General features: G+C 45.1%; 1 protein-coding gene across 1 annotated transcript in view; it reads left to right on the forward strand.

Moving 5' to 3' along the window:
• Nucleotides 1-25,499, forward strand: part of arhgef10lb (Rho guanine nucleotide exchange factor (GEF) 10-like b) — a gene marked incomplete at both ends in the record, with an annotated part of 122,953 nt that overhangs the window by 22,197 nt on the left and 75,257 nt on the right. The window contains 9 exons of the mRNA XM_080534328.1: nt 1,955-2,116; nt 2,882-3,021; nt 5,353-5,466; nt 5,709-5,823; nt 6,747-6,850; nt 7,000-7,077; nt 7,671-7,850; nt 14,519-14,635; nt 15,133-15,225. Of these exons, the coding sequence (XP_080390454.1) occupies nt 1,955-2,116; nt 2,882-3,021; nt 5,353-5,466; nt 5,709-5,823; nt 6,747-6,850; nt 7,000-7,077; nt 7,671-7,850; nt 14,519-14,635; nt 15,133-15,225 (1,103 nt within the window). The remainder of the gene's footprint in view (nt 1-1,954; nt 2,117-2,881; nt 3,022-5,352; nt 5,467-5,708; nt 5,824-6,746; nt 6,851-6,999; nt 7,078-7,670; nt 7,851-14,518; nt 14,636-15,132; nt 15,226-25,499) is intronic.

Below are 25,499 nucleotides of genomic sequence, written 5' to 3' on the forward strand. Positions count from 1 at the left end.
ATTGCATTTGTTTAAACATTTTTCTTTCACTTTGAAAGTGTCCAATTCACTGTTTAGATCAGTGGGAAAACAATCCTAATTTAATGTATTCCAATATCAACCTATAGTGCAACAAAAGGTGAACATTTTGAAAGGGGGTGGAGACTCTCTAAAGACACTGTAGACAGTAAGCAGCATAGGAGCTCAGGCTTGCTCTTCAGTCACCTTCATCGCTGCAAACAGCAGATGTAAATATTGACCAGCTGTATCCACCAGGAGATTCTTCAGACTTTTTCACACCGACATTGATTTTCCCATGACCTTGAGACACAAAGCACATGCTGTCTGCTGTAGCCAGGAGTGTGGGGGCTGGCTTGACATTCACTGTTTGGTCTGCATGCACTCCTATTTATGCAGAAGAAATGCTTGATACAGATACCAACACACACACACACACACACACACACACACACACACACACACACAAGCACATGCACAAACATACACACGCATGCAGTATTTAAGTATTCAAATGTCTTAGTCACATATTATATAATATTTGTACAAAGAAATGTTCAGTGTTGTGTACTTACGTGTGTGTGTGTGTGTGAATAGATGGTTGGTTTCCATCACACTAGATGACCCTGGCCTTATCCGCATTAAGATCAATAAGCCAATATTCTTGAGTTAGCAGCACTGTAGACAACAACCACACAGCAATGCGAAAAAAATATTTCATGATTCCTTGATAGGGAATTGTATAAATAATTCACTCTGTAAGGCTTATCGATCTCTCTGCACCCAAAGTGGTCCAGTTCTCTTCTACCACAGTGCAGGTTGGATATACAGCGCCTTCGGAAGGTATTCAGAGCCCTTCACTTTTCCCACATTTTGCGGTGTTATAGACTCAATTTAAAATGGATTCAATTCAAGAATTTGGCATCAAATCCACACACAATACCCCAGAATGACAAAGCGAAAAAAACATGTGTTTCGAAATTTATTCAAATTGAAATACAGAAATACCTCATGTCCGTAAGTACACAGACCCATCTATAACACAACAACATGTGGAATAAGTGAAGAGGTCTGAATACTTTCCAAAGGCACTGCAATTCCAGTTAAGGACAGCAACGCCTTGGTTTTCGTTTTTGTTTTTTTAGCTCTAAGTGATTTTGCCCCACTCCACTCTCCTCCTCCCCTCCTACTGTATATGTTCCCGCTGGCTCTGTAGATAGTGAATAGTTCCCCTCAAAATCCAAATGATTCGCTTTTTGGCATCCCTGAACGTGGACTTGAAGAATCAGCAACCCATTATTTGGCAGCCTCTCAACGGCCTGCATTAGTCTTGTTGAGTGAAACCCCTAGAGTCCTAGAAGTAGCACACTCTGTACTTTTCCTCTGCACCCCAACAACAAGACTCATAAACTCATGATCCAACTCATAAAACAAGAAGTTCACCTTGATCATCAGAATCAGAATTAGATTAGATTAGATTAGATTCAATTCAACTATATTGTCATTGCAGAGTACAAGCACAATACAACGAAATGCAGTTTAGCATCCAACCAGAAGTGTAAAATTGTGATATAAGGGCATGATATAAATAGAACAAGAGGTAGTGATAGGTGACTATGTATGTATACAGTATGTGCAGAGGTAGTAATGTAAACATCAGTATAGTTAGAGGTATATACAGTTATGGGAAATATACTGTTATGAGCTATGTACAGTGAGGTAGTTTATGTACAGTAAGTGTGCAAAAGTATAAACGAAGCTATGTCAGGAAATTACAGCCCAGAATCAGAATGTTGGGCTGGAACAAACACATGCACACATACTGACCCCCCCCCCCCCCCCCCCCCCCACCTTCCAAGAAGTGACTGGGACATCTGCTCTGTTCTAACCAGCGTGTCCCTTTGGCTTAACCAGTGAAATAAGGTTGACCAGGTGCTTCTCTCTTCAGACACCCCAGGTGAGGCAGCTCCTCCTGGGGAGGGCGCCGGTCCGCTCGGCCTGCAGGGTCAAGGCGGGACGGCCGACGCGGACGTGGTGTGTTGTCATGGTGACCTCCTGTCCAGTCCAGAGGTCATCTACGACGATGTTCCCTGTGAGAACCTCCGCTCTCCTGTGGAAGGTCAGCACGCATATGTAGGGTGTGTGTGTGTGCCTGTGTGAGTGTGGGTGGTTGTTTGTGTGTGTGTGTGTGTGTGCCTGCGTGAGTGTGGGTGGTGGGTGGTTGTGTGTGTGTGTGTGTGTGTGTGTGTGCCTGTGTGTGTGTGCCTGTGTGAGTGTGGGTGGTGGGTGATTGTGTATGGGTGTGTGTGTGCCTGTGTGAGTGTGGGTGGTGGGTGGTTGTGTGGGTGGTGTGTGTACATGGGTGTGCCTGTGTGGGTTGTGTGTGTGTGTGTGTGTGTGTGTGCCTGCGTGAGTGTGGGTGGTGGGTGGTTGTCTGTGTGTGTGTGTGTGTGTGTGCCTGTGTGAGTGTGGGTGTGGGTGGTGTGTGTATGTGTGTGTGTGCCTGTGTGGGTGGTGGGTGGTTGTGTGTGTGTGTGTATGTTTGCCTGTGTGGGTGGTGGGTGGTTGTGTGTGTGTGTGTGTGTGTGTGTGCATGCGTATAAGCGTGTGCACGGTGCATGTGTTTGCACGTATGCACTGAGGCTTTTGAATTGTGTTTTTGCTTCTCTTTTTTTTGCACTCTATTGATACTCTTCCGTTCCAGCACCTCAGCTAAGTCTGATCACGGATGAGCGGTGGTATTTTCACTATTTGGATTGTTTTTCGCTTCTCTAAACTTCTCACTTTAATAAAATGACCTATCCAGGTACCCAAGCAGGAACTAATGAACAAGTCGTTATCCAGTTGTCACACATATACTGTATGTTCCCTGTTGGGCGGTCAGACATCTACGAGGACGTCCAGAGGCCTACCTCGGCCCACCACCGCAGGGACAGCGACGCCGGATGGAGCTCCAGCGAGTTCGAGAGCTACGATGAGCTGTCGGACGGCGACACCAAACCTCCCACCCGCAGCAGCAGCAAGGTGAGCTCTCTGAGATCCAGTGTGTCGTAACAAATGATTACTTTGTACAACACAAACACATTACATCACTTGGCAACACATCAAAATCATATACCCACATATATCACAACGTCTTGGACCGTATACATTGAGTTGGAAATCAAAACAAGGAAAGGGAAAAACAAATAAGAAAAATCAAAAGCAATATCACTAGTACAACACAGGGTTTGGGGTGCTTCTCAGATAGAAAAATATATCGTTAGGGGTGACCACCGTCGTTGAAAGAGGTCTGTCCTTACATTTAGTTGGGCAGTCAGAGCCTCCATCCATATACCTCCCTTAATTTTATCCATTGTGCCATTGTAAGTGGTTATGGTTTCATCCAGTTCAATGTTATCATTTTCCTTGCAGTCATCAGGAGTATATGTGTTATGGTACATGTGGGAATGTGGTACATGTGGGAAAACTAGGGTTAGGGTTAGGTGCTAGGGTTAGGGTTAGGGGTAGGGTTAGGGTTAGGATTAGGGGTAGGGTTAGACATGCCAGCAAGTCGACATAGCACCTAACCGTAACCCAACCATATCAAATATGAAGTGACTGGGGTTGAGCGGTAGGTCAACTCCCAGAATTGTATCTATCTCCCCCTTAACCTCCTGCCAGAAGGAGACTATCCTTGGGCAGTCCAGGAATATGTGTGAGTGGTAAGCAAACTGTTTTACATCTGTATTTTGGGCGGATGAGGAGTCTATAAACGATGCGGTCGAGAATTAAGATGTTGACGAAAACGACGGTGATAATGATGCCATCGATCATCAGAGTGATGATATTGATTGGGAGAGCGGTAAACAAGGTTGATAAGGATGATGAGGATTACGTTTACATTTTTGGGCATTTAGCAGACACCTTTATCCAAAGCAACTTACAACAAATATATTTGACATAGTCAAAGTCAGTGAATCATCTGTCCACCAGTCATAGCAGGAAACAGTAATCTATGCTCGGGCCTGGGGCCATTGGCAGTCGTCGTGCTAGAGGAAGCATGGCTCTGTACATTTAGTGCCATTTAGCAGAAGCTTTTTATTCAAAGCAACTTACTATACAGTGAGTGCATATACAGTGTTTGTATACACGGTCCCAGCAAGAATCAACCTCTCCATCTATATATGAGGAATAGTACCATGTTCTACCAACTACACCACACAGAAGGACGTCTTTGAAGTTATCGTTTGTGTTTTCCAGCGACTCTACAGTACTTGGATTTACAACATTTACATAACGATTGATTAACAATGACAGATTGGATTTGTAGTTTAGAGCGCTTTTTCGGTTTTCAATTTTAAGAGGGGAGATTACTCATCTAACCTCATCCACTGTTTGAAATAAAAACAAGCCGTCTGGTTAAACTCAATGTCATCTCACATACGGTGGTGAATCACACAGCTGATCTAAATACAACCCCCCCCCTGCCTCCCTCTCGCGTGTAAGGGGAAGTGAGGGGCTATGTCAGCAGTCTCTCTCTCTCTCTCTCTCTCAGTTCCTCTTCCTCCTCTCTGGGTCTTCCCTGGTTCTTCCTCTCCCACGTGCCTCTGTTTCTATTACTGCTGTCTTTTCAGCATCAGGCTCTCCCCTTCCTCCCCCCCGAGTCTGCGTTTGTGAAGGTTGGTTGTTTTGAACAGAAGCCGATATATACAATTTCGGGATAGAACATAATGACGTTTAGGTTTCATTATGATCTGAGGGTTTTTGTGTGAATTAGGAGGTGGAGGAAGTGGTCTCTCTGGATGAGAAATGGGAAAAGCGTTGTGACTGAATGAAGGACATTCCAAAATAGTTTTTTGTAAAATTACTGTAAGTGTACAGGACTAGGAGGACCCATACTGCACATTTCTCTTATGATCATCTAAGGATTCCTTGATAGGAGATGTACATCCGAGGCTCTCTTTACTTTCTTGATTTAAAAAAATATATAATTCTACTTTCACTTGAAATACTGTATTTCCAACAACGCTTTTCATTGCAGTTGGGGTTTGAATTCACTCCGATTTGAATTCACTCGATGTCAGAAGTGAATTGGGACTCCTTTAGAATCCAAAATGGATTCCACTGTTATTTCTGAGGAGTTTTCAATTCGTGAATTAAATTGAATTGAATTCAAATTGAATGACCACCCCGACCTTGCTTTCATCTTACAATTCCGCCAACTGCTTCTCTTGCTTCTGCCTTGACTCTTTTCATCTCTTTATTTTCCTCCTCTCCTCCTCAACTCCTTCCGTCTGCTCGCCTGATCTGCTACCCTGTCCCAACTTGCTGCCCTGTCCGGGTTGGGGGCTCGTTGCCTTGGCGATGCCGTAGCCCTCTCCAGAGGGGCGGAGTCTGAGGGAGCGCTGTGCCAAGACCAAGCGTGAGCTGGCGGTGCGCTTGGGGGCGCGTGACGTAACCCACATCAAACAGACCTATGACACCAAGGTAACAAGTCATAGATAGATAGATAGACAGATAGACAGACAGACAGACAGACAGACAGACAGACAGACAGACAGACAGACAGACAGACAGACAGATAGACAGATAGACAGATAGACAGATAGACAGATATATGGATAGATATATGGATGGAGGCCATGGGGGATTCCCATGCTGATTTGTTTCCCCATCTCTCTCTCTCTCTTTCTCTCTCTCTCTCCCCCCCCCCCCCCCTCTCTCTCTAGGTCCAGCAGCTGATGAAAGCAGCCAGAGATGGCACCAAGGACGGGCTGGAGAAGACGAAGACCAGGTTCACTATGATGCGCAGGATCACCTTCCTCCGGAGGAACGACACCACAGGTTAACTCTGGTTTACACTCACTCACCCAATATCTGATCATGAATATCTAATCATGAATATCTGATCATGAATATCTAATCATGAATATCTAATCATGAATATCTAATCACGAATATCTAATCACGAATATCTCATCATGAATATCTCATCATGAATATATAATCATGAATATATAATCATGTGTTGAACTAGAGTTGAGCATTGCAGATGAACATTGATAGATCATTATCGCTGCTGTCTCTGTTGCTGCTTTCATGGATGATTCTGCTTTCAAGCTTTCAACTATAATAATATTAACTTTTATTTGTATAGCGCTTTTCCTGCAAATGTTGCAGCTCAAAGTACTCCAATCATAATTACATAATCATAATTTACTTATTTAGTCATTTAAAGGCAATATTAAAAAGATGGGTTTTTAGTCTTGACTTGATATTTGCTGAGGTTGCATCCCTAATGTAAACTGGCAGTGCATTCCACAATCTGGGTGCATAAAATGCAGCCTCACTAAATCTCTTCTTTTGTACATGTGGTACACAGAGAAAACCAGTGTCAGAAGACCTGAGAGCTCTATTGGGCTGATATGCTAGCAAAAGTTTGTTCAGATATTTTGCTGCTGTGCCAGTGAGAGCTTTATAAAAGTTGTCCTGAGCGGAGGGGACTGAGAAGGACAGGAGTAGACAGAAGGCTTTTCACAGCCACTGTTCCATTTTTTGGAATGAAATTCAAATGTTGTATTAAATATACCCCTTGCTTATGAGGAATCTATAAACATATAGTAGACTAACAAATGATGGAATGCTTCAAATCATGCTTTTATGCTGCCCTCATGGAAGGTCCTTATCCTTAAGCACAACAGATGTTGTTTACGTGTTGAGGCCGTGCGTACAGGAATGACTGACGCTGTGTTTGTGTTGCATTCTAGAGGAGACAGAAGATGATACTGGTTATCTGGATGTCACTGTCTCTGAAACCAAGCATCCGCCCCCTCAGTTGAGCCCTATGCCAGAGGGACTTAGCCCTCAACAGGTGTGTCTCTGTGTTGTGTGTGTGTGTGTATGTCTCTTCTGAAATAAATCATACTGTATTGTGCTATGTTGTTTAGACGATATGTTTCGTCCAGATGATTGTCTACATGTTGCGTGACCAGCGTGTTGTTTGACAATGTCTTGGTCTAGATCATCCGCCGCTACATCCTGAGTTCCATCGTACAAAGTGAAAGGAGCTACCTGGACTCCCTCAAAAGAGTCCTGGAGGTGAGTTACTTTCAATGATGGATGTTCATGTTTTTTTGCGGTTTGACTCGGTGTGAAATGACACTCACAAACACACTCAACATAAACTACTGGGATCAGACGGTTTGACATCATATAAATGGACTGCACTTATATAGCGCCTTTATCCAAAGCGCTTTACAACGGCCTCTCAATCACTCGTTCACACACACATTCACACACCGATGGCGGCAAGCTACCATGCAAGGCGCCGGCCCGCTCACTGAGAGCACTTTGGGGTTCAGTGTCTCGTCCAAGGACACTTCGACACGTGGCCAGCCGGGGCTCGAACCGCCGACCTCCTGCGCCACAGCCGCCCCCCCCCCGGCCACCCCATATGCCAAGTCATAGTCATTCACAGACATGAACTGTCGTGCTGTTGGGCCAGATGTTTTTTTCCTAATTATATGACCTTAAGCAGTAAAAACTCTAGGGCCATAGTGATAGCCCATCATCAGAGGTCAGAGGTCATGTCGTTAACAGGAGGTGTCAACGGCTAGAGGCTAAAGGTTGATTTGGAATTGAGCATCACCCCTCCTCCTTCAACTGATCCCCACCCCCGTCTCTTCTCTCAGGAGTACCAGAAGCCTCTATTGGAACTAGAGGCCAGGATCCTGAACCCTAAGAAGGTCCGTCCCATATTCTTCCGTCTCCGAGAGATCCTGCAGTGCCACTCCATGTTCCAGATCGCCCTGGCCTCCCGCGTGGCCGAGTGGGACCTCTGTGAGACCATCGGAGACCTGTTTGTAGCCTCGGTGAGTCCTCTTCATATGGGTCTAGTATATCTATATCTATATACAGTATATGTTAGTCCTCTTCATATGGGTCTAGTATATCTATATCTATATATATTGGAGCTTTTCCACTACCGTACCGTACCGTACCGCGGAGACCGGTTTGTTTTGCTTTCTCCACTGCCAACCGAGCTGTGCCGGGCCCTGCCGAGTCGTGCCGATTTAGCTACGCTTCGGAAGGGGTAGCGAAGGGTACTTTTTGCCAGGCTGTGTGTGACGTGTGACGCTGCAGACCGTTGATTGGTCACAACATCGTCATCCCATGTTCATAGAGTTCACCGCTAACCCCAACAGATTTCGCTCTCGGAAAATGTCATTTACTTTTTCTGTAATTACTTATTAATAAAGATTTGAGAAAATTATGATAACCATCGTATTATCTTAGTTTAATGTCATTTCAATGCGTCATAGAACTTTTATTTACAACAAGCATACAAAAATATCGCTATTATGGTAGATTTGATGTTGCTCCCTTTCACACATGTCGGCGATTCCCTGGTTGCGCGATCTAACTAGAACTACTAGATCTACTAGAACTGAAAGCTGCAAGTAACAGGCACGTAACATCCATATGCTGTATAAATAAATATATTTGACTACCAGCAAGACACCAGAGCACTCTATAACAAACGCGGAGATTGTATGAGCCCTGCCGTCAGTCCAATGGAAGCGTCAAGCACAGCCTTTCCGTAGAAATACATCGCTCCCTGTCTAACGTTACATGTTTTAAGGCTGATCTGTGCATGATAGTGCTGCATTTTGACATAATTCTTATCGCATTTCCTCCTGTTGAGCTGTATAGCGGCACTTATTAAAGTGAAGTGCTCTTATGACACTTAACTCCTCCTACTGTCCCCGCTCGCTCCAGGTCTGTTGTGTATAATGGAGAAGCGTATCTTACCCGTACCATACCGTATTTTCAAATGCGTGCCGCTCCGAGCCGTACCGGTCCCGAGCCGTACCGGTCTGGTCAATGGAAAAGCGCCATATGTTAGTCCTCTTCATATTGCTCTAGTATATCTATATCTATATACAGTATGTTAGTCCTCTTCATATGGCTCTAGTATATCTATATATGTTAGTCCTCTTCATATGGGTCTAGTATATCTATATCTATATATGAATGAATGAATGAATGAATGAATGGTCTTTATTGTCATTGCTACAGTACAGGTACCAAACAACGAAATTTAGGAGGGGTGGCTCCCCTGGTGTTAGGAAAGAAAAAAAACACTTTAAAAAAAACAACACAAGAAGGGAAGGAGCTGGTTTACATAAATAAAGGCTATGTACACTATCCACTATACTATACTGTACAGATAGACGACTAGGGTTGTCATATTGCAGATAGTGTTATTGCACATTTATTTAAAGTGTCGCAGTTTGCAGGCTTGAAATGTACATATTTGTGCCTCAGCACTACACCTGATTTTTTCAGTCCAGCAGCTGCCATCAATCCGTCCAGACTGTCCAGGGCCCAGAACCTAGGTCTTTGCTGTGTTCAGGGCCTGGACGGCCCTGTGGTAGAAGCTGTTCTTCAGTCTGTTTGTCCTTGCGGCCATGGTCCTGAACCGCCTTTTTGAGGGCAGCCGGGTAAAGTGTTCGTACCCAGGGTGGGTTGGGTCCCTGGAGATCTTGGAGGCCTTCCTGAGACAGCGTGTGTTGTACAGCTCTTCCAGAGAGGGGAGGGGGGCGCCGGTGATCTTCTGGGCTGTTCTCACCACTCTCTGTAGCGCATTTCTCTCCGCGGTTGTGCAGCTGGAGAACCAGTTGCAGATGCCGTAGGTGAGGATGCTCTCCACTGCGCCGCGGTAGAAGGTCACCAGTATCTCCTGCTTGCTGTGTTCCTTCCTGAGGACTCTCAGGATGTATAGCCGCTGTTGTGCCTTCTTGATGGTGGCTTTTGTGTTGTCCTTCCAGGTCAGGTCATCCTGCATGTGCACCCCCAGGAATCGGAGGGTTGAGACTCTCTCCACGCTCTCTCCGTCGATGAGCAGGGGCTGGATCTCGGACTTTTTCCTCCTGAAGTCTACGATGATTTCCTGGGTCTTTGACTTGTTCAGCAGCAGGTTGTTAACCTTGCACAGCTTGCTCAGTTGCTCTACCTCATCCCTGTACGCCGCCTCGCCCCCCCCCGAGATGCATCCCACCACGGTGGTGTCGTCTGCAAACTTTACGATGGAGTTGCTGGGGTGGACGGGGGTGAAGTCGTAGGTGTAGAGGTTGTAGAGGATGGGGCTTACCACGCAGCCCTGGGGGGACCCAGTGCTGAGTCTGAGGGCTGTGGAGGTGTGGGGGCCCACCCGCACCCTCTGGGGGCGGTCGGTCAGGAAGTCCTTGATCCATGCACATATAGAGTGTGATAGACCCAGGTCTAGTAGTTTGGTCACTAGCCTGTCTGGAAGGATGGTGTTGAAGGCGGAGCTGAAGTCCACAAAGAGCAGTCTCGCGTAGCTGTTTCCCCTCTCCAGGTGGGATAGAGTGGCGTGGAGAGTCGTCGCGATGGCGTCCTCTGTGGACCTGTGGGCTCTGTAGGCGAACTGGTATGGATCCAGGTTGGGCGGGAGGCGTGTGAGTATGTGGGCCCGGACTAGTTTCTCGAAGCACTTCATGATGATTGGTGTGAGTGCCACCGGGCGGTAGTCGTTTAGGCAGCTCACCGTGCTTTTCTTCGGGACTGGGATGATAGTTGAGGTTTTCAGGCAGGGTGGGATGGTGGCCTGGGACAGGGACTGGTTGAAGATGTTGGTGAAAACCCCGGCCAGCTGGTCGGCGCAGTCCCTCAGCACCCGTCCCAGGACGCCATCCGGCCCCAAGGCTTTCCTGGGGTCCACCGCCTTCAGCACGCGTCTCACTTCATGCTCTGTGAGGGTGAGGCTGCTGAGAACTGGAGAGAGTGGTGTTTGTGTTGTGGTTACCTCCGTTCGCCCCTCGTCGAACCGGGCGTAGAAGGTGTTCAGCTTTCCCGCCAGCAGGGGGTAGTCCTCTGCGGCTGTGAGCCTGTTGGCTCTGAAGTTTGTCATGTGCTGAACCCCCTGCCACATCCGCCTGGAGTCGTTGCTCAGGAAGCATTCCTCAATCTTCTCTCTGTGGTCTGCCTTGGCCTCTTTGATGCCGCGCTTTAGGTTAGCCCTGGTGGTGCTGTACAGCGGTGTGCTCTTCCCTGCGAAGAAGGCGTTGTCCCTCTCGTTGATCAGTTTTTGGACCTTCCCAGTCATCCATGGCTTCGTGTTGGGGTAGACCCGGACCCGTTTGTCCACGGTGACTTGGTGCAGTTCACTATGTGGTTCAGAACCGACGACGTGAACTGTTCCAGGTCCTCATGCTCATATTCCTGCCATGGGGTGTCATTTAGGTCTGCAGTGGAGCGGACCCTTCTGGCCAGGTTCTGACAGTCTTAGTGGTGATGGGAGCACTTTTCCCCATGGTAGTGTATGCTGGGATCAGGAGGATTGACACATGGTCAGACATGCCTAGATGAGCTAGCGGTCTAGCCTTGTAAGCACGTTTGATGTTGGTGTATACCTTGTCCAGTGTTTTTTCTCCTCTTGTTGCACATTTAACATGCTGATAGAACTTCAGGTCGACATGATTGAAATCTCCTGCTATAATGTGAATTGCCTGTGGATCTGTGCTTTGTTGACCACTGATGACGTCATAAAGCCGCGCCAATGCTAAGCTACCGTCTGCATTTGGTGCAATATAAACGCTTGTAATATACACTGCATTGAATTCTCTCGGTAGGTAAGTGGGTCGGCATTTAACAGTCAAGTATTCCAGGTTTGGGGAACAGTGGCTACTAACAGTTTTCGTGTTTAAGCACCAGCTATCCTTCGTAGATATAATGATGCCGCCTCCGCGAGTCTTACCGCTGAGTAGCGTGCGGTCTGCGCGGTGTAAGGTCCGTCCTTCCAAGCTAATCGCGGAGTCCAAGATAGTTTCATTTAGCCAGGTTTCAGTGAGAATAGTCACACAGCTATCTCCCACGATGTTATTTTTGGCAACCTGTAGTCTCAATTCATCCATCTTATTCGTCAGGGACCTGACGTTGGATAGGAAAATACTCGGCAAAGCTGGCTTATTCGGGCTTCTCCTCAGCCTAGCTAGCAGGCCCCCCCTTCGTCCTCGGCGTTGCTTACGGTCTCTCCGCCGACGTTTGCGCCTGAGTGTTGGGATAGCGTAGTACTGTTCACCCGGCGACCTAGCGATTTCGAATGGGATTCCCTGCTGTTCCAAGAATTCCGTTGTTACAGTCCTCTCATTTTGCGCACCAACTTCTAGTAAGTCTAGTCTGCTGTAGGTACTATTTACACAACCGTTCCCTATAAGTACTAAAATAAAAATGTACATACAAATGTACTTAAAAACACTAAAAAACACCAGCGTTGAAGCCACTCCGAGCCGCGCGTCTGAGTAGCGCGCCGCCATCTTATACCCATATGTTAGTCCTCTTCATATGGCTCTAGTATATCTATATCTATATATGTTAGTCCTCTTCATATGGGTCTAGTATATCTATATCTATATATGTTAGTCCTCTTCGTATGGCTCTAGTATATCTATATCTATATATGTTAGTCCTCTTCATATGGCTCTAGTATATCTATATCTATATATGTTAGTCCTCTTCATATGGGTCTAGTATATCTATATCTATCTATCTATCTATATCTATATATGTTAGTCCTCTTCATATGGGTCTAGTATATCTATATCTATATATGTTAGTCCTCTTCATATGGCTCTAGTATATCTATATCTATATGTGTTAGTCCTCTTCATATGGCTCTAGTATATCTATATCTATATATATGTTAGTCATCTTCATATGGGTCTAGTATATCTATATCTATATATGTTAGTCCTCTTCATATGGCTCTAGTATATCTATATCTATATGTGTTAGTCCTCTTCATATGGCTCTAGTATATCTATATCTATATATATGTTAGTCATCTTCATATGGGTCTAGTGTACAGTATCTATCTATATATATATACAGCACTGTGAAAAAGTATTTGCCCCCTTCCCAATTTCGTGTGTTTTTGCATGTTTGTCACACTTAAATGTTTCAGATCATCAAAGCAATGATTCATCAAATTATGAATAATAATTCATCAAAGATAACCTGAGTAAATAGAAAATGCAGTTTTTAAATGATCATTCCATTTATTGAAGTCAAAGAGTTATTTAAAACATATATCACCCATGTTAAAAGGTAATTGCCCCCTAAACCTAATAACTGGTTGGGCCACCCTTAGCGGCATCAACTGCAAGCAAACGTTTGTGATAACGGGCAATGAGTCTTTCACATCACTGACTGTGGAGGAATTTTGGCCCACTCTTCTTTGCAGAATTGTTTTAATTTAGCCACATTGGAGGGTCTTCGAGCATGAACTGCATGTTTAAGGTCATACCACAGCATCTCAATCGGATTTAAGTCCAGACTTTGACTAGGCCACTCCAAAACCTTCATTTTGTTTTTCTTGAGCCATTCAGAGGTGGACTTGCTGGTGTGTTTGGTCCTGCTGCATAACCCAAGTGCGCTTGAGCTTGAGCTCACCAACTGATGGCCGGACATTCTCCTTCAGGGTTTTCTGGTAGAGAGCAGAATTCATGATTCCATCAAATATGACAAGTCATCCAGGTCCTGAAGCAGCAAAGCAGCCCCAGACCTTCACACTACCACCTCCATGTTTGACTGTTGGTATGATGTTTTATTATGGAATGCTGTGTTAGGTTTACGCCAAATATAACAGGACCCACACCTTCCAAAAAGTTCCACTTTTGACTCATCAGTCCACAGAATATTTTCTCTAAATGTTGGGGGGTCATCAAGATGGATTTTGGCAAATGTGAGACGAGCCTTTGTGTTGTTTTTGCTCAGCAGTGGTTTTCGCCTTGGCACTCTCCCATGGACGCCATTTTTGCCCCGTCTCTTTCTTATTGTGGAATCATGAACACTGACCTTAACTGAGGCAAGTGAGGCCTGCAGTTCTTTAGATTCTTCTGGGTTCTTTTGAGACCTCCTGGATGAGTCGTTGTTGTGCTCCTGGAGTAATTTTGGTAGGCCGGCCACTCCTGGGAAGGTTCACCACTGTTCCAAATGTTCTCCATTTGTGGATAATGGCTCTCACTGTGATTCGCTGGAGTCCCAAAGCCTTAGAAATGGCTTTGTAACCCTTCCCAGACTGATAGAAACAAATGTGTTTAATTGGTTGGTTGTTAAGAGGGGGCAATTACTTTTTCACATAGGTTTAGATAGCATTTTTCCCTTAATACATGAAATCATCATTTAAAAACTGCATTTTCTATTTACTCAGGTTATCTTTGTGTAATATTAAAATTGTTTTGATGATCTGAAACATTTAAGTGTGACAAACATGCAAAAACAGACGAAATTGGGAAGAGGGCAAATACTTTTTCACAGCACTGTATATGCATCTTTCCTTCCATCCTTCCCTCCTTCCTTCTTTCATCCTTCCTTCCTCCTTCCCTCCCTCCCTTCCTCCCTTCCTTCCTTCCTTCCTTCCTTCCTCCCTCCCTCCCTTAATTCTGAATAAAACCGAATCATTTTTCATGGTGGTAAATATGATTGATTCACTGTGCTTTAATTTATTTTCCCACAGTTTTCCAAGTCGATGGTGTTAGACGTGTACAGCGAGTATGTCAATAACTTCACCAATGCTATGGCACTTATCAAAAAAGCCTGCATCGCCAAACCAGCTTTCCTGGAGTTTCTCAAGGTAAGCCTTTCCTTCCTATGTGACAAACCTGTCAAGTATTTAGTTTGACTTACTGTATTTAGTCTTATTTTTAAGATCTCTCTCATCTCCTGTAGACCACTATCGTTTGCTAATGTATTTTAATATAGTGCATTCATAATTCATTGATCGTGATCAGTGTTTAACCTAATCCCACAAGACAACAATGCAATTGTTGATATTTTAACTAATAACTATGAATGCATTGAATATGACAGTACAGCACTGAGGGTGTAGTGGTGGTGGTGGGGTTCAAACCCTGGTCATGTAGTCTGGAGACAGCAGGGCAACTTTCAGACCTCCGCCACACACTTGTTTGGTGACAGCAACATGAATCCACACATTTGTTATTGGTAAGAAACAAGAATCATGTTTTGGTTTATTCTACTCCATTATCTGCAATCGTTTCAGTTAGGGGCCATGTTGACCCTGACCTGACCCTGACTCTTGACCTGACCCCTATGCTTTGACCTCCACAGAAGAAGCAGGCGTCCAGCTCAGACAGAATCACTCTCTATGGCCTTATGGTGAAACCCATCCAACGCTTCCCGCAATTCATTCTCCAGCTACAGGTTAGTGCATACATAGTACATAGTACATAGTGCATACTCAGGTACATAGTACATAGTACATAGTACATTGTCAGGTACATAGTACATAGTCAGGTACATAGTCAGGTACATAGTACATAGTCAGTTACATAGTACATAGTCAGGTACATAGTCAGGTACATAGTACATAGTCAGTTACATAGTACATAGTCAGTTACATAGTACATAGTCAGGTACATAGTACATAGTACATAGTCAGGTACATAGTACATAGTCAGTTACATAGTACATGTCAGGTACATAGTACATAGTCAGTTACATAGTGTTGCAGCCATTATGTCTGTGCTTGATGTCATTTTTACTGTTTACCACTGAGTGGCGAGGACATAGGAGTGCACAGGTACAGTATATAGGTGAGCTCACCGGTAGGCTACAGGTGCTACTGATTGAACTGGTGAGCACACAGTCTTTGACCGTGTTGCCACATGCAAAACTTTTTAGTGTATCATGTTTTTATAATAAAGTAAACAAATGATTGTAACGTACAGAAGTCGTCGGTGTTGGTATCACGAGTCAACTAAAGTTTACAGTTCAACAGTCGCGGTGACTAAGGAGGAAACAGTCACCACATTTAAGTCAAAGACTGTGTGAAATCTGCATGTGAGGAGATTTTATGACCTGTGCAGCATCCAGAATGTGGGAAGATTCCATGACCTGTCCAGAATCCATCATTTGGTTTGTTGTTCCATGTCTCTTTAACCTTGATGCCTTCTGGTTGGATTGTGAATGAGACTGTAGGCCTATATTTTGCTTTGGCTGCACATGCATGTTTTTCATAATTGTGCTTGGAAATGGATTGAATTCATTGGCCCCAGGATTGAGAAGTGTTTTCCTTTCCTTTGTCTTTGCACCTTTCTTTGAACTGGTGAGCACACAGTCTTTGACCGTGTTGCCACATGCGAAACTTTTTAGTGTATCATGTTTTTATAATAAAGTAAACAAATGATTGTAACGTACAGAAGTCGTCGGTGTTGGTATCACGAGTCAACTAAAGTTTACAGTTCAACAGTCGCGGTGACTAAGGAGGAAACAGTCACCACATTTAAGTCAAAGACTAGCTCATTTGGGCGAGTGGACTAATTGGTGAAGTGTTGCGCTTCAAGAAAGAAGAATTGGAAAATAAGCCGATGTTTACCTCCGTTTGAATGGAACCGAGCGGACCAGTGGACAACTCGACTTCAGTAGGCTATCCATTTCAGATCCATCAGTTTCAGAGCTCTGGGTGAGTGATTGAATTGCCACAGCTGAAATCTGTCGTTGAGTGGTGAGTAGCCAAGTCGCTGGAGATAATTTGTTTGAAAACAAAGCGTAAACAAATGACTGAATAAAATGGCTACAGCGCAAAGTAAAAATTGTGATGACGCACAGCATCTGGTGGGCGTGGCTACTGCCAGCCCTGTGAAAATGAAGCCAGAGGATTTAAAACGCAAAAGGCAGCTCACGGCAAAAGCCTTGCTAGACAAAATAGACACTTTGCAAACAAAAAGAAAATGTCATTTGAACAAAGCAAACAAGTTAAAGGAGACTATTAATAAACTGATGTCTAACAGCAACAAGGATTGTAAAGAACCAGTGAAATGCGAGTTTGACAAGTTTAAACTGATGTGCCATGACGCACAAAATGCACACACAACTCTATTACCTTTGCTGCCAGACGATGAAGCTGACAAGCATGAAGTGTGGTATAAAGCCAAAACGTTGAGTGTCAATGAATTTACAGATATGGTTACAAAATAGTTGGAATGTGAAATGGATAATGAATCGACTGGTGCAGTTACAAAACGGTTGGAAAGCAATAATGGTGCTGATGATGTTGATGGAGCTGTCAATCACTACAAAATTGACGACGAAGATGAGGTGCATCCTTATGACAGTGTTTCTAATGTGGGAACGCAGGTTTCAAGCAAACGATCACAGAAGAGCCGTGGCAGCTCAAGGAGTGGCCGATCTTCTACAGTCTCATTAAAATGCATTGAAGCTGCACTAGAAACGTGCGCTGCTGCTTTGCGTGACAAACATGTATTGCAGGAGCAGGCTGAGCAGAGGAAACAGGAACAGTTTGAACTTAACACCGAGATTGCAGTGTCCTCTGCTAAACTAGCAGTGTTTATAAAATCTGATGGAGGGTGTTCAATTAAAGCAGGGGTGGGGAACCTTTTTCCTGTCAAGGGCCATTTACATTTTTAGAACATCCTTCAAGGGCCATTGTTATGGCCTGGCTCTGGACCATAACAAAAAGGGACACACACACACACCATGTATAATCAGAATAACAAGAATTTAATAGAACTAAGGTATGCCAAACTGAACAATAATCCAATGGGGTATGAGAATCAGTGTATCAGTAGTGTAAGTGAGTGAATGCAGGAAAGTATGGCGAGGAGGGTGTAATATAGAATAATGGTGCTGGAGGAGAGAGAGAGAGCTTGTGGACTGGAACGTCTTTTAAGCTGTAACCAGGACACCCAGTCAGCTGTCCCGAGTCCTCCTGATTAGGCTCCAGCCACGGCCACCAGGTAGCCTACCTGCTTGGTTAGGAAACAAACAGACTGTCTTGGTTACCACAGATTTATTATTAATTAAATAATTAATTAAAACAAATTATTGAACACATATCGGACTCACCTAATGCGATGGCTGGAACTGTTTCTCTTCGGCGAGGCGTTTGGTGTCAGCTGGTAATGATGATGATGCTACTCGCAGCTGGTTTTGCAGGTTTGGGTCAGTCAGTCTTGAGCGGAACCAAGTCTTTGCAAGAGTCATTTTTTAAAAGAACTGCTCACAGCAGTAGGTGGTCCCAAACACTGACGCAAACTTCAGTGCATGTCTCCTCAGAATGGGAAAATCCTCAGCACGTACATACAGTTTGTAGAACTCCAGCAGAGGGAGGTTGTTGTACCTAGCTTTGAGCTCGTCATTGCTTTGCAGCTCAATGATTTCGAGTTGTAGATTGTCAGGCACATCAGCTGGTTCCACATTAAATGGCGTGGCAAATATGTTCAGTTCCCTTTGCTTACTTTTCACGTCCTGGAACCTCTCTCCAAATGCCTGGAGGAGTTTTGCACACTCAGCAGCATATTCAAATGTCACAGCAGGCTTTTGTTCTTGCAGAGTGGGAAAGTGGACAGTGTTTCCCCTTTCCAGTTGCACTTGCCACAGCTTTAGTTTAGCTTCAAATGACTTCACATTTGATTGTAGAGAGCTGAGAAGCTGGTTGGGACCTTGGAGCTTGACGTTCAGCTCTGACAGGTACTTGGTAATGTCCACCATGAAGCCCAAATCACACAGCCACTTGCTATCACTGAGTTCCATGACAGGTTTCCCCTTCATCTCCATGAACTGTTTCACTTCTTCTCTGAGTGAGTAAAACCGTGTGAGCATATTTCCGCGACTCAGTGGTAAACCAGATCTCCGTACTCTGACTCTAGTTCACTCAGTAGCTCTTTGAACTGGCAGCTGTTCAGCCCTCTGCTTTTGATGACATTTATGGTGGAAACGACAGTTGTCATCACATTGTTGAACTTCAGGGACTGTGCACACAGATTCTCTTGGTGTATGATACAGTGGCATACAACTAACTCACTTGGATCGAGACTGAGACGACTCGTTTCTTTTTTGACCATTGCAGTCAATCCCTTTTGCGCGCCAACCATGGTTGGGCTCCATCCGTTGCCAGGCCACTTAACTTGTCAAACTGCAGTTCGAATTTGTTCATAGCCAAAACAACTTGCTCAAATAAATCCTCACCTTTGGTGGTGCCATGCATGGCTTGCAAAGACAGCAACTCCTCCCTCGTATGAAACTCGGCTGTAATCCCCCGCACAAAAATGGCCAGTTGGGCGGTGTTTGTTATGTCTGTTGTCTCATCGCAGGCCAGAGAGAAAAACTGGAAATCTCTTGCGGTGTCCCTCAGTGTTTTCTCAATATCTTGTGCCATGTCAGTAATCCGATCTGAGACAGTTCTTCGAGACAAACTGACACTTTGGAACAATTTTACTTTGTCCGGTGCGAGCAGCTCCGCCGCGGCAATAAAACACTCCTTCACAAATTCTCCTTCTGAATGCGGCCTCAGCTTCTTAGTGATTAGCTCACTCAACACAAAACTAGCATGCGTAACGTTGTCTCGGTCAGATTGTGGTCTTGTGAAGACTGCTTGTTGAGCACCCAAACTCCGACGAAGAGCGTTAACTTTATCCAAGTGTATTTGTCCTTTCAAGTTGTCCAGGTTAGCATGTTTTGAGTTGTAATGACGTTCGAGGTTCGCCTTTTTCATAACCGCGAGCGCCTCCCGACACACAAGGCATACTGGCTTGCCTTTTACCTCAACAAATAAATAATTGTTTGTCCATTTGTCTTGGAAAGCGCGACATTCTGCATCTACCTTTCTTTTCTTGACAGCCATGTTTGCATTCTGATTACTTCTGAATGAAGCGATGACAGGAGATTATCACGCAATGACACATTACGTTACGCACGTGACCATGAACGTGACACAGACAGATAGACAGCTGTCCGTCACTGACCCCGATCGTCACGTTCAATAAAAATATTCGTTTTATTTTATTTCATACATTTTTATTTTTAGTATAAAAACGTGTTTTATAGGAAAAATAATCGCTCGCTGGAGATTTTTTTTTATGTTGTATTTCTAATGTTGCTTTTGTTTCTTCTTCTTCTTCTTCGGCGTATGGGTTGTTGTTTTTCCTCTCCACTCCACCAGGCTCGGGGCCGAGGGGCTACCCTTTTACCACCCCGAGACCTGGTTGAGGGGCTCACCCGGGCTATATTTCTGGACACCCCTCCAGAAGCCACGTCATCGTCTCGTCGTCTAATACCGACTGCTTTTGTTTATTTTTATTAATTGCCTCGTAGGCCTGATCAAACGGTCTCGCGGGCCTTATACGGCCCAGAGGCCGGAGGTTCCCCACCATCGTACACAAAGAAAGGTCTAAAGACAAAGGAAAGGAAAACACCTCTCAATCCTGGGGCCAATGAATTCAATTCATTTCCAAGCACTATTATGAAAAACATGCATGTGCAGCCAAAGCAAGATATAGGCCTACAGTCTCATTCACAATCCAACCAGAAGGCATCAAGGTTAAAGAGACATGGAACAACAAACCAGATGATGGATTCTGGACAGGTCATGGAATCTTCCTGTTGTGTACCTACTGTGGTTAGTAGGCTACTCAAATAAACACGGAGAAACGGACTGTAGTTTACTAGTTTCTTTACTTGGAGAAATGACCACGTTACATTGCATGTCACTTCCTACATAGGAATGCTGGGAGGTACGTCCAACAGATACGTAATCACGTAGTGACGTAACATACTCAGGCCAGGTAGAATAAACAATGCTAGAGCAATAGATGCAAACCCAAATACTCTACAACTCCTCCCCTTCTAGATAACAACAACATTAACACCATAGTATTTACTAGGTTGAACATAACTAACAATACCCTTGCTTTAAACGGATAACTAAACACACTAGTGTCTTATTCAGAGAGATAGTTTGTCTGGAGGTCTGTGGGTGCGTGTTGGATAACGTCTCTCCTCCGGGGGTGTGACCCCCGGGCTCGCACCACCAGCAGGGAGACCCAGGCGTGGGGTCAGGGGCCGACCAGGGCTAGGCAGACACCCCGTTACACGGTCGGAGGTCGGCAGGCCCAGGCTCTCCTGAGCAGTGTTGGAGGTAGGCAGGCTCAGGCTCTCCTGAGCAGCGGTGATACGTGCAGCAGGATCCACCACCTCTTCTGCAGTGCGTACCTCTGACCTCCGTAGTTGGTCAAGGTGGCGTCGCCAGACAGTGTCAGGAGCTACTTCTACAGTGTAGGACAAGGGCCCTTGTCTTTCTTTGATTATGCCGGGCACCCACTTGTGTTCTCCACGGTAATCCCTGGCCAGCACAGTCTGTCCAATCTCTAGTTGACGTGTTTCCCTGTCGTGCGCCCTTAGACCCTGTCTGATCTGCCGATCCATTACAGTCCGCCGCAGATTTGGCTTAAGCAAGTCCAGTCTTGAGCATAACCCACGTCCCAGGAACAGCATGGCGGGTGTCCGGTTGGTAGTAGCGTGAGTGGCGTTACGGTAGGCAAACAGGACATTGGCCAGCTTCTGACGTAGAGAGAGAGAGGCATCTGCCATAGCTCGCAGACCTTGTTTTAGGGTTTGTACGAACCTCTCGGCGAGCCCGTTGGTAGCCGGATGATAGGGGGCTGATGTTATGTGGCGAATTCCATTGAGCTTCAGGAACATCTGGAATTCATTAGCCGTGAATTGAGGACCATTGTCACTCACCAACTGTTCGGGGATACCAGTTCTTGCAAAGAGGCTTCTCAACACGTCGATCGTGTGGGCTGTTGTCGTGGAGCTCATGGTGAACACTTCTGGCCACTTTGAACATGCATCGACCACCACTAGGAATGTTGTCCCCATGAATGGACCGGCGAAATCAATGTGGATACGTTGCCATGGGGATGCAGGCCATTCCCAGGCATGGAGAGGTGCAACTGTCGGCTCATTCTGTACACGCTGGCAGCCAGAGCAATGCATGGCGAGCTGTTCTATCTGTTGGTCAATCCCCGGCCACCAGACGTAGCTCCTGGCGAGTGCTTTCATCTTCACCACTCCCAGATGGCCACTGTGTAGCTCTTCCAGCACCCTGGACCTGAGCTTGGTGGGGATGACGATCCTCATTCCCCACATAAGGCATCCAGAGTCAATGGTGAGCTCGTCCCTACGTCGGTAATAGGGAGTGAGGGGAGACCCTTCGTGGGTTGTCCAGCCAGTCTGCGTTGCTCTGTTAACTGTGATCCATGGCTCGCTGCCATATGGCCGGGGCAGAGGCCACTCCGAAGACCAGCCTGTTGTATCGGTACAGGCCTTTCAAAGTGTTTATCGTCAGGAACATCTTTGAGTCTTCTTCTATCTCCATCTGTAGATAGGCTTCAGCCAGGTCCACCTTGGTGAACCGTTTTCCACCGGCCAGGTTTGCGAAGATGTCCTCAATCCTGGGTAATGGATATTGTTCTGCTTGTAGCACAGGATTGATGGTGATCTTGAAGTCTCCACACAGCCTCACTGCCCCTGACTTCTTTGCTACTGGGACAACGGGTGTGGCCCATGGACTCCAGTCTACCTTGGACAGGATCCCATCAGCTTCCAGGCGGTCCAGCTCAGCTTCCACTTTCTGTCGTATGGCGTATGGAACTGGGCGTGCTTTGTGGAAACGTGGGTTGGCTCCGTCTTGGAGAACGATTTTTCCCTTGATGTGTTTTAATGTCCCGATGCCGTCTTGGAATACAGGTGCTGCGGCATCCAAGACTTTCTCCAGTTTCACCTCTGTGGACTTGTGAGTGGGGTTTGGCGCCACCTGCAGGCTCTTAATGGATTTCCAGTCCAGCTGCAGCTTCCTCAGCCAGTCTCGCCCCCACAACGCTGGTCCTCCTCTTCTTACGACGTACAAGTCCAAAATGCGTTGTTGACCATTGTGTTGTACATCCACAGGCAGTACTCCGAGGGGCTTGATTTTCTCTCCAGTGTATGTTTTTAGGAGGATAGATGATGGGTTCAGCTTCTGGTCTCCAAAGTACTTCACAAAGTCAATGTGTGCCATCACTGACACTGCAGAGCCGGTATCCAGTTCCATTTGTACTTGTTTGCCATTCACCTGTGGTGCAAGCCAGATAGCTTCCCTGTCGCCTCCTTTGACATGGTAAACATCCAAGCTATTGGTATGTTCACTCTCCTCGTCTGACTCGTCGTCTGCAGCCTCCTCCATGTTGTGCACTTTCCTGTTCTTTTGCGCACTCCACTGTGTCTTTTTTTCATTTTTGTACACTCTTGATTTTCCAGAGCGACACACCCTCTGGATATGTCCAGTTTTGTTACATAGTCTGCAGACTTCGTCTTTAAACCTACACTGTGATGGGGAATGTGAGCCCCTCCCACACCTGTAACACAGTTCTTGCTCTCTTGTTTGTGTGACGGTTGCCATTTTGTTTACATTTACTGCCTTTACTCCTGTCTGCAGTTCAACAGCATCCCTGGCTGCTGTTTCCATTGAGACTGCGATTTCCACTGCCCTTTTGAACGTGAGGCCGGCCTCTGTTAGCAGTCTCTTCTGTATGGCCTCACCAAGAATGCCACATACCAAACGGTCTCTCAACGCATCATTCAGTCCATTTGCAAATTCACAATGTTCAGTGAGTCTCTTCAGCTCAGCCACGTAACTGACTATGGATTCACCCTCATGTTGATTTCGTCTATGGAATCTGAAACGTTCAGCAATTAGTAGTGGTTTTGGGGATAAATGTTCTTTCATTACCTCCACCAGTTGCTGGAATGTTTTTACGGAAGGCTTTTCTGGGGCAGTTAAGCTGCGCAACAGGCCATATGATTTCCCCCCCATTGCACTCAGCAACACTGCAACATGTTTGTCATCCTCAATGTCATTTGCCTTGAAATACTGTGAAATGCGTTCCGTATATTCGACCCAGTCATCCGTCGCGCCGTCAAACGGGTCAATTGATCCAATTCTAGCCATCTTGCCACGCTGTATAACTGGATACTTTCACTACTCACGTCGGAGTCTCCGTTTGTTGTTCCCGCGAAACAAGTTCGGTCATATCAGAGACAGGGTTCACTTTCCAACCACCTCGTCGCCACTGTTGTGTACCTACTGTGGTTAGTAGGCTACTCAAATAAACACGGAGAAACGGACTGTAGTTTACTAGTTTCTTTACTTGGAGAAATGACCACGTTACATTGCATGTCACTTCCTACATAGGAATGCTGGGAGGTACGTCCAACAGATACGTAATCACGTAGTGACGTAACATACTCAGGCCAGGTAGAATAAACAATGCTAGAGCAATAGATGCAAACCCAAATACTCTACACTTCCCACATTCTGGATGCTGCACAGGTCATAACATCTCCTCACATGCAGATTTCACACAGTCTTTGACTTAAATGTGGTGACTGTTTCCTCCTTAGTCACCGCGACTGTTGAACTGTAAACTTTAGTTGACTCGTGATACCAACACCGACGACTTCTGTACGTTACAATCATTTGTTTACTTTATTATAAAAAATGATACACTAAAAAGTTTTGCATGTGGCAACACGGTCAAAGACTGTGTGCTCACCAGTCCTTCAGTAACACCTGTAGCCTACCGGTGAGCTCACCTATATACCTGTGCACTCCTATGTCCTCGCCACTCAGTGGTCAACAGTAAAAATGACATCCAGCACAGACATAATGGCTGCAACACATAGTACATAGTTAGGTACATAGTACATAGTCAAGTACATAGTACATAGTCAGTTACATAGTACATAGTCAGGTACATAGTACATAGTATATAGTCAGGTACATAGTACATGGTCAGGTACATAGTACATAGTCAGGTACATAGTACCTAGTCAAGTAGAGCTTGTATGTAAAAGGTATCACTGGTGGTCAGTGTTCTATTTGTATCTGCTTATAAGCTGCCTAAAAACATTATTGCAGTTTGTTTACCATATATAAAACATACATGTATCTGGCTTGTTGTTGTTTAATTTACAAACTTCTTGTCAATATTTTAAACACACTATCAAATAAAATAATACCAAGTCCGGCTCTGAAAAGCCAGCAACAATTATAATTTAAAAGAAAAGATGAAAAAAAAAAAAGAGAAGGTAACCTTTTTTTCTGAGGGTTAAGCTCCAAGTAACAAACCATGTAGGAGAAAATGAGCATTAAAAACTATTGTGTTATAGGAATATTCAAATAATGTCACTGGAAACATTTAAAGGGCATTGTTGATGTGTGCTGCAATGCGTGACCAGGTAAAAACCCAGCTCTCAGGGGGGAATTCTATGAGCTAATTACAGAGGCTGAATCCTCCACTGGAACGTTCAATGAGTTTACACCGAGAGGAAGTGAAAGGGAGAGTGTTTGCAGTGCATTCTGGGCCCCTGCCTGTGTGTTTGTGTGTGTCAGTGTATGTGTGTGAATTAGATACGATTTAAGATTAGATACATTAGATAATTAGATAAGATAACTTTATTGTCATTGCAGAGTACAATTACTAGACAACAAATCTAACCAGAAGTGCAAATAGTAGTAGTGGTAGTGATAGGTACAGTATGGAAAGAATATACAAGTACAGTACATACAGGTATATACAGGAGAGGATAGTAGTAAGCTATGAACAGTTAAGGTAGCTATGAACAGTTACGGTAGC

The sequence above is a fragment of the Nansenia antarctica genome, assembly GCF_963989245.1.
Source record: "Nansenia antarctica genome assembly, chromosome: 6".
Lineage (NCBI taxonomy): Eukaryota > Metazoa > Chordata > Actinopteri > Argentiniformes > Microstomatidae > Nansenia > Nansenia antarctica.